We start from the raw sequence: 17,303 nt of genomic DNA on the forward strand, positions 1-17,303 counted from the left end.
AATTTTGCTTATTAAAGGGTATTACACAATTCTTCATATTTAGTTCATTGCCCGAAGTTCCTTAAAAGTGGAATGTTAAAACTTGTTTTAAAATTGAGTTTTTTGTCTATTAATTTGATTTTGACTTGACTGAACCGCAAAGATATAGGAAATACATCACGAAAACAGGCTGTACACTTTTGAAAGCAGTGAGATGTCAGCCTATTATATTTAGACTCATAATTCGGTTCATTAAATTTTTTTATTGAATGAATTTAGCATATCTGTACATATATAAAATGTAAATATAATATTTATATATAAATATTTATATATTTATATATTATATATTTATATATTTATAAATATATAATATATAAATATATAAATATTTATAAGATGTTGTAAATATCAACAACATCTAGTTTTTCCTGTCTTTGCCATTATGAGAGCTGTGTCCATCTATCCAACCAAAGCCATGGTTAGAAAGTTAGAAAAAAATACATCGCGTAGGAGTTGCATGCAGACGGTCGAGTTGGAGGATCGAAACACTAACTAATGCACCACGTAGCCACTTCGCGGTTCATGAAGTAATTGTGTAAATAGTGATTACATATGATGGTTTCTCATGGGCCTGAAAGCGCACTAGTAACAAATAATTTTTCACTTCAAAAAACTAGTAGAAGTTATTTTCCTAACAGAATGTTGGCGCCCATATGTAAAAAAAATGAAGTTTGGTCGAAGTTATCGTAAAGGTTGACTCGCAATAAAATTCCACATTACAGTTATTTGATATCAAAAGATTCACCATGTCTTACTCTGTTGTGTTGTAGGTGTCGAACATGTGGGAATGTGATTACAAGCTCTTAAAAGCTCAAAAGCGAACGATTAATCGCAGCCATTACGAAATCGCCGCCGGCTAGAATCTTTTTATTTCGCTGACGTACTCAGGCCAACTTGGTTATTGTTTCGACATGTGGTGTTATCACGTGAATTGAAAGGTCAATAAAAGGCTCAATATAAAACGTCTCGTAGCACTAGTTTATGGCAAACACTTCGGGTTCTACCGAAAAGCCCGTATCAAATATAGATGCTCGCTATGTTACAGTTTTGTTTCGGCTCTGTCTAATCATCTAGTCATAATCTGATCATGTAACCCATACATCTTACCAAATGCCGCGAACAATTGCTGCAGCATTTTTCGGCTATCACGTGTGACCAACTGGCTTGTCATGTTTATCAGAAGATGATATGCATTCCCTCGAGCTAAGATTAAAAAATTAAACGAAATTTTATGGTAGGTTTTGAGTTATCAGTGCTCAAAGTGGCAGATTACAATGATGATGAAATAGATGCATAAGGACAATAGACATGGTTTTATTGAATGCGTGAAGTATATTTCTGAAAATATTTCGATGAATGAGGTTTCATGAAAGTGTAAACAGAAGCCATCTTGTTCAACTATGTCCCATTTGAGCTGTTTTGGAAATGAATTCGAATCTACGGCGTTTTGGTGATGGTTGCGATTGAATGTTCGTTTTTGAGCTTTTAAAAGCTTGTAATCACATTTCCACATATTTTGCACCTACAACACAGCAGAGTAAGACATGGTGAATCTTTTGATACCAAATAACTGTAATGTGAATTTTGTTGCGAGTAAACCTTTAACTTGCAATATCAAGACTGAAAATTAGGCAGGATATTCAATTTTTCACATCAATTTATACAATCAATACATGCAGTTTACATCAATTTGAATCTATATTTTATAACGTTAAAAAAAATTTGCATTTTATTATTATCATAGTAGTTGACTCTATTAAATTATTACACCGCTTATACGGTGTTTTCAGCTCGATAGTTCTCTATGCTTGACAAGTTAGTTCAAATTTGGAGGCTACGAAATACAAATGTCCTAGGTCACATGAATTTTGTGAACCAATCAAATTTTGTAGCTAAAAGATTACTCTTTCGGGCCCAAGTTGAGGTTTAGCACATAAATGTATACTTATAGTAGGACAATAGTAGACAACTCCACAAAACCTTTGTTACATACATGTATGTCACAAGGGGTACTGCGGGGAAATCAAATTTTCAAACAGGCAAGTTGTCCTTTAGTGAATTTAGATCAATTTATGCTGGAGGTTTTCAGCCAGAGAATTTTGATCATACTTTCAGGACAATTTTGTCCGATTCGAGAAATATCAAGTTATTATTTTATTAAATATATCTTAAATATATATTAAATAACAAGTTATTATTAAATCAAAGTCACTCTTAGCATGTTATGTGGTTGTAGTTCGTTGAAAATGAAGAGGAGGACACAGAGGTTATGATTTCTTTTCGTATCGCTGACGCAGAGTATATCCCGATTCCTGAAACTTTCAGCCAAGATCTGAGAGATACGATTGCATGGCTTTTTACAGTCAAACCAGAGTATGTGGCTGTCATTGTTCTACAGATTTTATTGGCTCGCGTTGGTTTACACTTTTTATTGAACTTATAAACAGAGTAACGTGGAACTTTTTTTTCTAAAGATGTTTGTGTTATAAGTTGTTGACTCATGTATTGCTCAGTGCTCATTATAACTCTGTGTTAGTATAAATCCTGACTTGGTGAACTTGTTCTGTTGAAAATCCTATATATATACATACATATATACATACACTAGCTGTGCTCCCCGACGTTGCCCGGGTAATCAAAAAGCCTTTGGACAGAAAATTGGTTTGTGTTTAACATATAACAGCATTTGCCATTCTAATTGTTATGCTACATATCATGAGAGAAGTGTTTTGTGTAGTTGAAATAAATTAAGAGAGGAAATAAAAGTAACTGTACCGGTAAACGTTTTCAAATTTTGTCAAACAACTGTAACTTTCAAACTTCATATTATGAGAAAAAGGTTTTGTGCAGGATGGCTAAATTAAAAATAAATAAAACAGCTGTAAAGGTTTTCAAACAACTGTAAGTTTAAAATTTCATAACTTGAAAGAAGTGTTTAGTTGAAATAAATTAGAAGGAAAAATAAAACTAAAGGTGTTTAAATGTAAGCGTGAAATAATTAGCAGGTAATGGCTAAATATAGTCTGTTTCGCTACGATTACAATCAAAAATTGTTTGGTATACAATTATATGATTTCAGTTCGTTTCAGTGTTGACATGCGAAAATTGGCATGCGAAAATATCGTAGGCTATAGACGTACATAGAGTGGTATAGAAACCCATAGTCATTATCTAAAATGCAATCGCCTCCTGGTAAAAATCATCATCATTAAAATAGTACCAAAATCCTATGTTAACCTTCGTAACTATAGGTACCTACAATGACTTTAGTGCATTTTGTGGTTATGATCTACAAGATATACTATTACAATGTACTACGTGGAGAGTTCTTACCTTCGAAACAGACGTGCAACCTAAACGCTAAATTTAACTTAACTGAATTTAGTTTATTAAACACATACTTGAAGGAAATTTCAGTATGTATTTTAGTAAACTCCAAGCTTTTAACAGAATTTTTGCCATTTGCGTTAGCGAATCGTGTTTATTATAACGGATACCGGATATACCGAATATAACGGATAACTCGCCATGGCAAGTTCAGCAACGTGTATCTTTTAATAACTTATATAATCAGTACACTAATCGCCAAGTTTCAAGTTCGAGATAAATTATTGTTGATTATGTGGGCCGAACAAATTCGCTCTAACGAAAAAAAGATGAAGAAGCATCGTGTTGCATATACTTAGGTCCCAAAATATTTCAATATAATTGTCCGCGTGAGAAGAATTGGCCTTGACCCAAAATATAGTAATTGAACCTTACGAAAAATATTTCTTAACAGGAGCATCGTAATGTGTCTATGATGGCCCTGTTATACAATTTTTTCGATGTGGAACACGAATGTTTTTTGCCCTCATCGTACAACATTTTCGTCATATAATATCAACAAAGAATTACCACAAAGTTCAAATTTGGCAGTCAGTGTGATGAAGATGCCAATATGATATTTGCCAAAATCCCTCCTGCAATGCACGATGCCCACTCTCTCTCTCAGTTCAGCATTATTTGTCATTAGTTATAGTGAAAACGAAACCGGAACAGTTAGGGAATAACTTTAGCCGACGGAAAATTTGAAGTTTAGTGAAATACTTACTAAAACTTAGCTTTAAGCGTGTGTTTAATCTTCCACCAAATATCCGTTCTCTTAGCAGAGAAAGGCATTTTAAACACTATTTGTCAGACTATTTATTCAATTTTAATGGCTAACTGTTGCTTTTTTCCTTTTTTTGTTTTACTATTGTTGTATGGCCTAATTTGAAAAACATTTCTATTTGTGAAATGAAATTATTGCCAATAAAGTACCATATAGTAAGCTACATAAATTCATTTAAACCATAACTGTCACGAACAAATTTTATCGTATTTACTAGCTGAATCAGACACGCTGATTCCAATTTTGTACCCAAAATAAAGATTGGTCCACTAACTTTCAGAGTAATGAAGGCTTTTTTATAGCGTTTTAATATCAGTCTTGAAAACAACATGATCGGCATAACAAGCTCCGCCCATAAATACATGATGTAACCTAGCTTTTTAGTAACAGAAGTTACGTAGGGATGTTTAGACCGATTTAGAATAATAGATATGGGTGTTTTAAAATCTATTAATATCTAAATTCAGCCTTAAAAATAATCTCAGTCTTTTCTGAAAGGTGGATGACCTATTTAACATTGCATATTTAAAAAAGCGCGATAACAACGCGAGCTTGTGATAAAACCGCGCTTTTTGAGCTCATTTTCTTTGGCATCCAGCCCATTTAAACGTCATGTAACAAGCTACGAGCAATTTTAAATAGTTTATATACTTTTCATAAAAATCTGAAACTATTTTACAGGCTGGATTTAGATAATAATGGGTTTTAAGACACCCATCTCTACTATTCTAAATCGGACTAAATATTCCTAACTTCCGTTCCTGAAAAAGCTAGGTTTCGTCACATATTTATGGGCGGAGCTTGTAATGCCGATTGTGTTGTTTTCGAAACGGATATTGAAACGCTTTAAGAAAGCCTAAATGACTTTGAAGGTTAGTGGACTAATCTTTATTTTGAGTACAAAATCGGAATTAGCGTGTCTGATTTACCTAGGAACAACGATAAAAGTTGTTCGTGACAGTTATGGTTTAAGTTAAAGCCAACGTTTATGTTATATGTCCATCTTGAAGGTAAGAACTCCCTATGGTACGTATCGCACATAGTATACTGGAATGTTACATTTCATCGCCGATCATCACCAAACTGTAAGGAACTATAGTTACTAAGGTTAACATACTAATTTTTAATATGTACAGTATGTATACAAAACTTTGATGATTTTTACCAGGGGGTGTTTACATTAAATAATTACTATGGGTTTCTTTGTGTATTACTCCATACTCCTATTATAATACCCCTCTATACCACATTTTTGCCTTACGATGCCAACACTGAAATGAAATAGAATCGTATAGTCAAGCCCACATGTGTATTAATTAATACATATTACTTTTTGAGATTGTTACTTTTTTTAAAATTTGGTAAAAGACAATTTTTTTACCATTACATCCTTGGTTTTTAATTTGTAATTTCCAAATGTGCCGTTACATTGTATTTATATTTATGTATTGTATTTCCAATTCCAGTAAATCTGTAAAAGCTAAATACTGTTTATGTGTACAATTATATTATCTCGAGTTGGATTAGCCTTTTTTCTCCGTTCGGTCAGACAAAGTAGCAGATAAAGAAAGTCCGATATCTCATTTTTACATTTGTAACTGTATCGAGAGGTACCAGTATCGTCCATCAAAACTTTGAATACAACGAGCTTCTGCTGCAACAGTAACTTTTTTTATACACACTTCCGTGTACTGTATTGTTTATTTTCTCTCTCAATTTATTTGAGCTCCACAAAAGCTCTTTTTTATTATATGAATGCCCGGCGTTGCCTGGGTAATGTAAAAGTCTTTACACAAAAAAATTATTTCTATTTAACATATAACAACAGCTACTGCTCTAACTTGCAAACTTCATATCATGAAAAAAATGTTTTGTGTGACTTAAATAAATTAAGAAGATAAATAAAACGACTATAAAAGGGTTTAGATGTGAAATAATTAGCAAGTAATGGTTAGATAAAGTCTGTTTTGCCACAATTACAATGAAAATGATTTGGCAATGATACAATTAATACGAACTGAAAAAACAAAATAAAAATCTTGAATATGTTAAATTAATAATCACAATAATTATTGCATAGAAGTGTGTGTATATAAAAAAGGTTACTGTTGCAGCAGAAACTATTCATCACAATTTTGAATACAATGCTACTGGTACCTCTCGATACTGGTAAGAATGTAAAAATGAGATATCGGACTGTCTTTGTCTGGTACTTTATCTGACCGAACGGAGAGAGAATGTAGAAGCTATTCCTATTCGCGATAACACAATTGTCCACGGGAAAAGAATTTAGCCTTTACAGATCTAGCAATCAAACCTTAGGAAAAACAGGAATAGGATTGTAACGGCACATTCGAAATTGAAACAGCACATTAAAAATTTTCAAATTGAACAAATAGATAACGGCAAAAAAAAATGTACTTTCAAAAAATTTAAAAAATTAACAAATGAAAAAAATATATTAACCAATAATAAAACTTGCACATTTAGTGTGTGCAATTGCGAAAAGGACACAGAGTACATATATAATAAGAGCTTTGGAATCGTAATAGTCTTTTTAGACTTATGGTTGGAGAATTGGTTTACAAACATGCGGTTGCAATATTCATGAGTTCAAGTCCAGCGGCATGTGAGCTTTCAATTCCAAGATTTTAATAGCTATAATCGAACAGACCAAAGGACATACACACAAACTTTGAGATATATATATATATATGTATATATGTATTTGATATGGTGATATTTTATATATTTATATATATATATATATATATATATATTTGAGATATATGTATGTGGTATATAGATTAACTAAATAGTAGTAGGTATACTTAACAAAGATATTGATAGTTCCAAATCGTACAATCGTATATATATATATATATATGTATTTGATATGGTGATATTTTATATATTTATATATATATATATATATTTGAGATATATGTATGTGGTATATAGATTAACTAAATAGTAGTAGGTGTACTTAACAAAGATATTGATAGTTCCAAATCGTACTAGGTGTTCTTGGCAAGATATGTAATGATCTAAATAACAGTAGGGTTACTTCACAATTTTGACTGTTTGTTATGCAGGGATCGACCAAGCATTAGAAAGGTGCTGGCCAGCCCAGCTGTGAGTGCCTACACTAACCCTGCTGATAGGCTCAAGAAAGTCTACAACCTAGAATGGAAAGGTAAGTCATAGTTTAGCATCGTTTGTCCCAAATACAGTGTGATCAGAAATGATGGTTATTCTTGTTTTTCCTTAAAAGAATGGCTTGCAACAAAATTCACATAACAGTTATTTGGTATCATAAGATTCACCATGTCTTACTCTGTTGTGTTGTAGGTGCCAAATATATGGGAATGTGATCGCAAGCTCTTAAAAGCTAAAAAACGAACAGTTAATCGCAGCCACACGAGACCGCCGTAGTTTGGATTCGCTTTCCAAAGCGGCTCAAATGGGACGTAGTTGTTACAGGATGGTTTCTGTTTACACTTTCATGCAATCTCAGTCGTCGAAATATTTTGACAAATATACTTCACGCATTCAATAAAACCATGTCTATTGTTCTTACGCGTCTCATTGTAATGCTGTCACTTTTAGCACTGATATCTTATAACTTACCGTAAAAATTTGTTAAACTTTTTAACCTTAGCTCGAAGGAGTACATATCATTGTCTGATAATCATGATGAGCCTGTTGGTTACCTGTGATAATCAAAAGTGCTGCAAAAATTATTTTTGAAATATTTGGTCACATGATCAGATTTCGACTTGACGATTAGTCCAAGCCGAAACAAAACTGTAAAGTAGCGAGAATCTATATTTGATACGGGGTCTTCGGTAAAACCCGAAGTGTTTGTCATGAACTAGTGCTACGATAAGTTTTATATTGAGCTTTTTATTGGTCTTTCAATTCACATGAGAAAATCACGTGACAAGACGATAACCAAACTGTAATGACATCGTCAGATAAATAAAGAGATTCCAATCTACGGCGGTCTCATGTGGTGCGATTTTCTGTTTGTTTTTGAGCTTTTAAGAGCTTGTAATCACATTTCCACGTATTTGGCACCTACAACTCAACAGAGTAAGACATGGTGAATCTTTTGATGCCAAATAACTGCAATGTGAATTTTGTTGCAAGTCAACCTTTAAAAGGATGGTTTTCTTTAATCTGCAATAAATTTCCACGTGTCTAAATAGTCAGAATTTTTTTGAATGCTGACCATGGTTTGCCATGTTGAATTAAAAAATGGAAGACCTAGTAACACAAAACTAAATTTAGCATTAGCGTTTATTAGAATGTGCTTCACTCTTGGTTTTCATCATTCTTATCCTTGACCTTCTTTAAAGGTCAAGGACAAACTTGATAAAGACGAGGTGGAGTTCAGGTGATTTGTGGATGTGAGACTGGATCATCTCAAGGTGGAGTGAACGATATATTTGTGCATAGGCTAAGTGAAGCAAAGTGGTGTCTTTGAAAACACCAAAAATAGTTCAACATGTAGTTCTTGGAGAAAAAGGGACGGCTGATTTCGCTTTGGCATTCCTGTGAGAGAAGCTTTGGCTAATGATACATTAAATGTGAATGAAGCTAACAAAGTGGAAAATTCTAAAAAGACAAAGAAATCCATAGTTTACTAGCACTGGTCAAGTAGCAAATATACCGACAATAAAGAAAGAACTGATTATTGTAGGTCACAGAATACGCTTCACAATACTCTAGTGGTAGTTTTTTGTTAGCCAAACACGATGCCTTGTTTGGGCCTAACTCACCACTGCTCATTACGGTTTCAGTGAATATAGAGAACAAGCAAATTATGCCTTTTTTGGCAGTAGTGTTGTAGCTATCGAAGAACTACCACTAGTGTACTGTTTTGGCTACCAAAGAACTACCACTAGAGTATTGTTTTAGCTACCAAAGAACTACCACTAGAGTACTGTTTTGGCTACCAAAGAACTACCACTAGAGTACTGTTTTGGCTAACCAGTTCTTTCTTTATTGTCGGTATTTTTGCTACTTGACCAGTGCTAGTAAACTATGGATTCCTTTGACTTTTTAGAATTTTCCACTTTGTTAGCTTCATTCACATTTAATGTATCATTAGCCAAAGCTTCTCTCACAGGAATGCCAAAGCAAGATCAGCCGTCCCTTTTTCTCCAAGAACTACATGTTGAACTATTTTTGGTGTTTTCAAAGACACCACTTTGCTTCACTTAACCTATGCACAAATATATCGTTCACTCCACCTTGAGATGATCCAGTCTCACATCCACAAATCATCTGAGCTCCACCTTGTCTTTATCAAGAGTGTCCAACTCAGCATGGAAGTTAAAATGGAAAAAACAGCTCTTGGTTCTTCAAATTTGTCATTGCTTTTCCCTTTTGTCATTGTTTCTTGGAAGGTGTACATGAAGCTCAAAACTGCTGCCTGTAGATGCTGGATTATTGCCAGACTGCTTTGCATTGCGGTTTATTCTGAGCCCCAAAGTTACACTCCATGGTAGTCACTGTACTTCCCCTGGCGCTCCTCAAACGAGTTTGTTTTTGCCCTCGATGATTTTCTGTTTTAACGAAGCTTAACACAGGCTAATTGCAGGCTCTGCTTTATAATAAAGAAGCAATGGACTAACATACAGTTCATTCTTGTCTGGTCTTTTTACATTTTCTGAATCTGATTACATTGCAGTGTCTAACCAGAAGGTCTATTTGAAAAACTAGAACTTTCCTGAGTTGGTTGCAGTGTTCACAACAAGAACTATCTATATTCATCATCCGTTTTTCAGTTTTTAGTCTTGGAACTCTGAAATGTTGTACTTCATCCCTAATCCACCAGGAATAGTTTACATGTGACGGCTCGGGAACAAATTTACCTCTTCCATCTTGTTTCCTGTGTTTGAGAGACCTCTTATGATGGTAGTCGCCAGGCCACTTTTGAATGCAAAGCTTTAGTCAGACTAGTGTTAGCAGAATTGGCTACATTCCCATTCTCTAAACTACTAGTGTTTCTTATTCTCTAAACTACTAGTGTTTCTTATTCTCTAAACTACTAGTGTTTCTTATTCTCTAAACTACTAGTGTTTCTTATTCTCTAAACTACTAGTGTTTCCCATTCTCTAAACTACTAGTGTTTCCCATTCTCTAAACTACTAGTGTTTCCCATTCTCTAAACTACTAGTGTTTCTTATTCTCTAAACTACTAGTGTTTCCCATTCTCTAAACTACTAGTGTTTCCCATTCTCTAAACTACTAGTGTTTCCCATTCTCTAAACTACTAGTGTTTCCCATTCTCTAAACTACTAGTGTTTCTTAGTCTCTAAACTACTAGTGTTTTTTATTCTCTAAACTACTAGTGTTTCTTATTCTCTAAACTACTAGTGTTTCCCATTCTCTAAACTACTAGTGCTTCCCACTCTCTAAACTACTAGTGTTTCCCATTCTCTAAACTACTAGTGTTTCCCGTTCTCTAAACTACTAGTGTTTCCCACTCTCTAAACTACTAGTGTTTCCCATTCTCTAAACTACTAGTGTTTCCCATTCTCTAAACTACTAGTGTTTCTTATTCTCTAAACTACTAGTGTTTCCCATTCTCTAAACTACTAGTGTTTCTTATTCTCTAAACTACTAGTGTTTCCCATTCTCTAAACTACTAGTGTTTCCCATTCTCTAAACTACTAGTGTTTCCCATTCTCTAAACTACTAGTGTTTCCCACTCTCTAAACTACTAGTGTTTTCCCAATATAAAGGTTGCTCAAAAGCTTTAATGAGCTATTCCTAGACAAATGCATGTATATGTAACTAGCTTCATTACTCATCTAAGGGAACAGATTCACGTACAGTAAGATATTTATTGAGCGTTGTCTTTTATACTGTAAAACAACTCCAATTATGCAGTCTACTGAAATTGTTGCCCTGATCAGAGTATGCATACACATACACAGTTATACATGTCAATACTGTCTGAGAGAACATTATCGGAAATCTGCAATTTGTTTTACAGCTAGTCTACAATGCATCAGTCTCAAACCACTCAAATTGGAGTTATCCTATTTTTGTACAAAGCACTGATAATGAAATTGACATTGCTAGGCAAACTGAAGTTCTTCAAACTGGCAGTATTGAAAAATTTTGAGAAATTCTACAAAATATTTTGCTATTGCCAGCATTTATTGAATGAAAACTTCTACATTCTTAAAACACTAATCATGGCTCACCAGTTCTTTACCTATAGCCTGTGTTTTGACATGGTATATACAAACAGTGCAGCAGTAATTTGATTGTGTTGATAAAATTTATATGCATAACAGCACAGACAGAATGATGTCAAGGCAGATACAACATTAGCACCTTACAATAATAAAACATAACGCCAACATGATAGCCTTTTCATTAGATACAATGAAGAAAATGAATGCATGAAAATATACATGTATATATACTGAAAAATATGTTAGAAAATGCTACATGTGGATAATATGTAGGTATAACATGAAAAACATAGCATTACATAACAATAACACGATGTCAATTCAACGCAACAATCGCGGATAGACAACATTTTTTGTTTTTCTGTCTGGTGTATGAACAAACAGTTTTTGGCTTGAGCTTGCTTTTGAGCAGGCAACATACAACTGGTCATGGCTAAAGCAGGGTGACAGTAAGTTGATACCAGCTGCTCTCTTTTTTCTCACCGTCGCCTATCACAACACTCAGAGTACCCATGCAAGTTCGGTAGTAGCTGTAGTACTCGTAGCTGAAACAAAAATGAAACTAACTCAGCTGCGGAAGGAAATGAACATGTTTACTTTCACCAACAGTGGCAAATGCAACGTTTTTAAGTAGTGGAGATGTGGCAATTCATAGACAATACAACATTGAACGAGAAGTACTTACCTTTTTGAAGTAGTAATTTAGTAAGTAATTTTTGAAGCCAAAATAACTGTCTAGCTGGCCGGAAAAGACAACCATTCACTTGACCAGTAAATATTAATTTACTACTCATTAATTTATTTAATGAGTAGTAAATTTTATTCAATTTTAATGGTTTATTTACTACTCATATTAATTCAGTTGGCTTCGTACGACTGCATCGAAAAAAGGAAAGACCGCTCCATAAGGTGGACACACACACAAATTTTGCCGTTTATATAGTAGATTAACTGTTCCTAGACATATGTGTGCATATGTAATGGACTATTCCCAGACATACATGTATGTATGTATGTATATGTAATGAACTATTCCCATATGTATGTATGTGTAATGAACTATTCCTAGACATATGTATGAATATGCAATGAACGATTCCTTTACAGAGGATTCTCTCTTGAGCAGGCAAGGCCAGACTGCTCAGAAGGATTACCATGGCAACAGTGTTCGCGATAACAAGATACGTTATGAAGGGATTGCTGAGGTAAGCAGACATGGTGAAATTTTTGATTGATGTTATAACGAGTGTCACCTACATGACCAGTTATAGCTAGTGTCACCAACATGACCAGTTATAGCTAGTGTCCCCAACATGACCAGTTATAACTAGTGTCACCTATATGACCAGTTATAACTAGTGTCACCTATATGACCAGTTATAACTAGTGTCATCAACATGACCAATTATAACTAGTGTCACCTACATGACCAGTTATAACGAGTGTCGCCTATATGACCAGTTATAACTAGTGTCACCTATATGACCAGTTATAACTAGTGTCACCTACATGACCAGTTATAACTAGTTTCACCCACATGACCAGTTATTACAAGTGTCACCAACATGACCAGTTATAACTAGTGTCAACAACATGATCAGTTATAACTAGTGCTACGTACATGACCAATTATAACTAGTGTCAACAACATGACCAGTTATAACTAGTTTCACCAAATGACTCGTTGCGATGCTGCGCAGTTGAGATGCGTAATTGAGATGAGTAGTTGAGGTGCGTCATTAATACGCGCCATTGAGATGCGTCATTGCGTGTTTTACAATCAAGAATGTTCACATACAATACCATACTGATCATGCCATTGGTTGAATCATTAACATTAATTATTTTCAGTTGGTGACAGAAGAGCTTCATAGGAGGATGCTGGGGTTGGGTCTAGCAAAGTTCAGTGTACCAAGAAGAGTGAGTGATACCATGGGCTGTAGCGACGGAAAATATATTGAAATATTCATAGGAAGATTTATTCATAATTTACACATATACTGATTTATCTCTTGTTAACACCCAAGGCCAAGTGACGGTCTATGCTGAAATGGTAATGAAAAAGAAAACATCTTGGGCCATTATTTCTTTACTTTAGGCCCCGGGGCTTTAAAATCTGTAAAAGGGTGATCTGGCTTTACTTTCACTGCTTTGGCTTTGTCCGTAAAGCCTGGTTCCTGTATTGATTGTGACCCCACGGCAGTAATATTGTGGAGCAAAACGCTTGCGACGCTAGGCTTGACGGCTTCTGTTCACATAAAGCTGCGTCGCTAATAACCGCATAAAAAATGTTCGCTTGCCATGCCGTTTCGATAATGCTGACCTTCACCTGTACAGTGCATTTCGGGAAGGTTTTGACTGCGGCTTTTAACAAAATTTGAACATCGCTAAACTCTTGTGTTGCCGCCGGCAACTACCCGTGGTCCTCGGCAATACCTGGCGCATAGATTCCAATTTCACCGCTGATAGCCTGTGGTGCTGTTGCCGGTGCTTTGCAGTGTATATGGAACCAGGCTTGACCGACTTGCCTTATGTCCATAAGAACTTGGCCTAAGATGCGCATACTCTAAAAGGCATGCTTCTTTTTGTGTTTTCATTGTCGAACCCCTACGGCTGACAAAGGCAATCTCGCGCTCCCTTGTTTGAAATAAAACAAAATTTCTCGGAACGTAAGGAAAACAAACATTTGAATACATGAAAACAATATGTTATTTGAAGGTCATTCTTAAAAGTGTCTAACATTTCACACCGCGACATATAAAAAATCACTCACTTTACGACCATCGACTTTTTTTCTGCCTCTTCTCTGCTCTTATCTCTCTGAAATGTGGTTGCTTGCGGATGAGTGAAATGCGCATATTAATTTCAAGATTATTGGGCTTAATATATTTACTAATGATATATAGAGTAGATATATAGATTAAATATATAGAATAGATATATAGAGTAGATATATAGAGTAGATATATAGAGTAGATATATAGAGTAGATATATAGAGTAGATATATAGAGTAGATATATAGAGTAGATATATAGAGTAGATATATAGAGTAGATATATAGAGTAGATATATAGAGTAGATATATAGAGTAGATATATAGAGTAGATATATAGAGTAGATATATAGAGTAGATATATAGAGTAGATATATAGAGTAGATATATAGAGTAGATATATAGAATAGTTGAAAATTGATTCCCGCACCAAGGGGTGCAAACAATTGCTTGCACCTCTTGGAGAGTTTTCCAGCTCAACAAACAACACAGGTGTTTGTGTATACATATATACATGTGTATGTATGTACGTACGTGCGTACGTACATATAATTATGTAACCTTTTATTGCCATTGATAATCACCAACCAAATGATGATTTTCATTACATGCCAAAACACAAATAAGAAAAAAGAAATCAGGAACTATAGAGTGAGTTGAACAAAAGGGTTTTAAAATTTGGAGATTTAATATTGTTGCGGAGGATCGGGATATTGAATTGCTTGCTGTAGTAACAGAAAGTTCATAAACCTAGACATACAATAGTGGATGTAGTATGTTGTTGTCATGGAATAAAAAACCATGTTTGTTATATGTGTGGAAATAAATACAAATATTCTGGGCATCGTTTGGTAGGTTAGGAACTACATTATAAAAAGTTAGACTCGTTGTCATGAGATGCGTTTCACTATAAGCTTTATAACAAATTTATGGTGTTTTTATTTTTATTGACAATTGAGGCAACTTTATTGATCACTAGCTAAATGCCTGGCGTTGCACGTGTAATAAAAAAGTTTTTGCACAGAAAACTCAGTATTAGTTGACATTGGGTTAAGTTTCTTCACCCAATGAATTAGAGTAACTTCAGCTGGTCTAAATCTTTACCATAATAAGAGCCTGTCTGAAGCCAGCGTAATAATCGTTATGTTGCTTATAATCGTCATGTTGCTTATAATCGTTACTTTGCTTATAATCATTACGCTGCTTATAATCGTTATGTTGCTTATAATCGTTATGCTGCTTATAATCGTTATGTTGCTTATAATCGTTATGTTGCTTATAATTGTTATGTTGTTTATAATCTTTATGTTGCTTATAATCGTTATGTTGCTTATAATCGTTATGTTGCTTATAATCGTTATGTTGCTTATAATCGTTATGTTGCTTATAATCGTTATGTTGCTTATAATTGTTATGTTGCTTATAATCATTATGTTGCTTATAATCGTTATGTTGCTTATAATTGTTATGTTGCTTATAATCATTACGCTGCTTATAATCGTTATGTTGCTTATAATCGTTATGTTGCTTATAATCATGATGTTGCTTATAATCGTTATGCTGCTTATAATCGTTATGTTGCTTATAATTGTTATGTTGCTTATAATCATTACGCTGCTTATAATCGTTATGTTGCTTATAATTGTTATGTTGCTTATAATCATTATGTTGCTTATAATCGTTATGTTGCTTATAATTGTTATGCTGCTTATAATCATTACGCTGCTTATAATCGTTATGTTGCTTATAATCGTTATGTTGCTTATAATCATGATGTTGCTTATAATCGTTATGCTGCTTATAATCGCTGTGCTGCTTATAATCGTTATGTTGCTTATAATCGTTATGTTGCTTATAATCATTATGTTGCTTATAATCGTTATGCTGCTTATAATCGTTATGTTGCTTATAATCGTTATGTTGCTTATAATTGTTATGTTGCTTATAATCATTACGCTGCTTATAATCGTTATGTTGCTTATAATCGTTATGTTGCTTATAATCATGATGTTGCTTATAATCGTTATGCTGCTTATAATCGCTGTGCTGCTTATAATCGTTATGTTGCTTATAATCGTTATGTTGCTTATAATCATTATGTTGCTTATAATCGTTATGCTGCTTATAATCGTTATGTTGCTTATTATCGTTATGTTGCTTATAATCGTTGTTTCCTATAATCGTTATGTTGCTTATAATCGTTATGCTGCTTATAATCGTTATGTTGCTTATAATCGTTATGTTACTTATAATCGTTGTTTCCTATAATCGTTATGCTGCTTATAATCATTATGTTGCTTATAATTGTTATGTTGTTTATAACCGTTATGCTGCTTATAATCGTTATGTTGCTTATAATCGTTATGTTGCTTATAATCATTATGTTGCTTATAATCGTTATGCTGCTTATAATCGTTATGTTGCTTATAATCGTTATGTTACTTATAATCGTTGTTTCCTATAATCGTTATGCTGCTTATAATCGTTATGTTGCTTATAATAGTCATGTTGCTTATAATCGTTATGTTGCTTATAATCGTTGTTTCTTATAATCGTTATGCTACTTAAAATCGTTATGTTGTTTATAGTCGTTATGTTGCTTATAATCGTTTTGTTGCTTATAATCGTTATGTTGCTTATAATCGTTATGTTGCTTATAATCGTTTTGTTGCTTATAATCGTTATGTTGCTTATAATCGTTTTGTTGCTTATAATCATTATGTTACTTATAATCGTTATGTTGCTTATAATCGTTATGTTGCTTATAATCGTTATGCTGCTTATAATCGTTATGTTGCTTATAATCGTTATGCTGCTTATAATCGTTATGTTGCTTATAGTCATCATGTTGCTTATAATCGTCATGTTGTTTATAATCGTTATGTTGCTTATAATCATTATGTTGTTTATAATCTTTATGTTGCTTATAATTGTTATGCTGCTTATAATCGTTATGTTGCTTATAATCGTTATGTTGCTTATAATCATTATGTTGCTTATAATCGTTTTGTTGCTTATAATCGTTATGTTGCTTAGAATCGTTATGTTGCCTATAATCGTTATGTTGCTTATAATCGTTATGCTGCTTATAATCGTTATGTTGCTTATAATCGTTAT

At 33.7% G+C, this 17,303-nt stretch overlaps 1 protein-coding gene across 3 annotated transcripts in view; it reads left to right on the forward strand.

The window, feature by feature from the left end:
- Positions 1-17,303, forward strand: part of LOC137401499 (uncharacterized) — a 49,056-nt gene that overhangs the window by 22,026 nt on the left and 9,727 nt on the right. For all 3 annotated transcript variants that reach the window (XM_068087879.1, XM_068087881.1, XM_068087880.1), the window contains exons 8-11: positions 2,279-2,415; positions 7,291-7,391; positions 12,520-12,617; positions 13,264-13,332. In XM_068087879.1, the coding sequence (XP_067943980.1) occupies positions 2,279-2,415; positions 7,291-7,391; positions 12,520-12,617; positions 13,264-13,332 (405 nt within the window). The remainder of the gene's footprint in view (positions 1-2,278; positions 2,416-7,290; positions 7,392-12,519; positions 12,618-13,263; positions 13,333-17,303) is intronic.

The sequence above is a fragment of the Watersipora subatra genome, chromosome 8 (genome assembly GCF_963576615.1).
Source record: "Watersipora subatra chromosome 8, tzWatSuba1.1, whole genome shotgun sequence".
NCBI classification, from domain to species: domain Eukaryota; kingdom Metazoa; phylum Bryozoa; class Gymnolaemata; order Cheilostomatida; family Watersiporidae; genus Watersipora; species Watersipora subatra.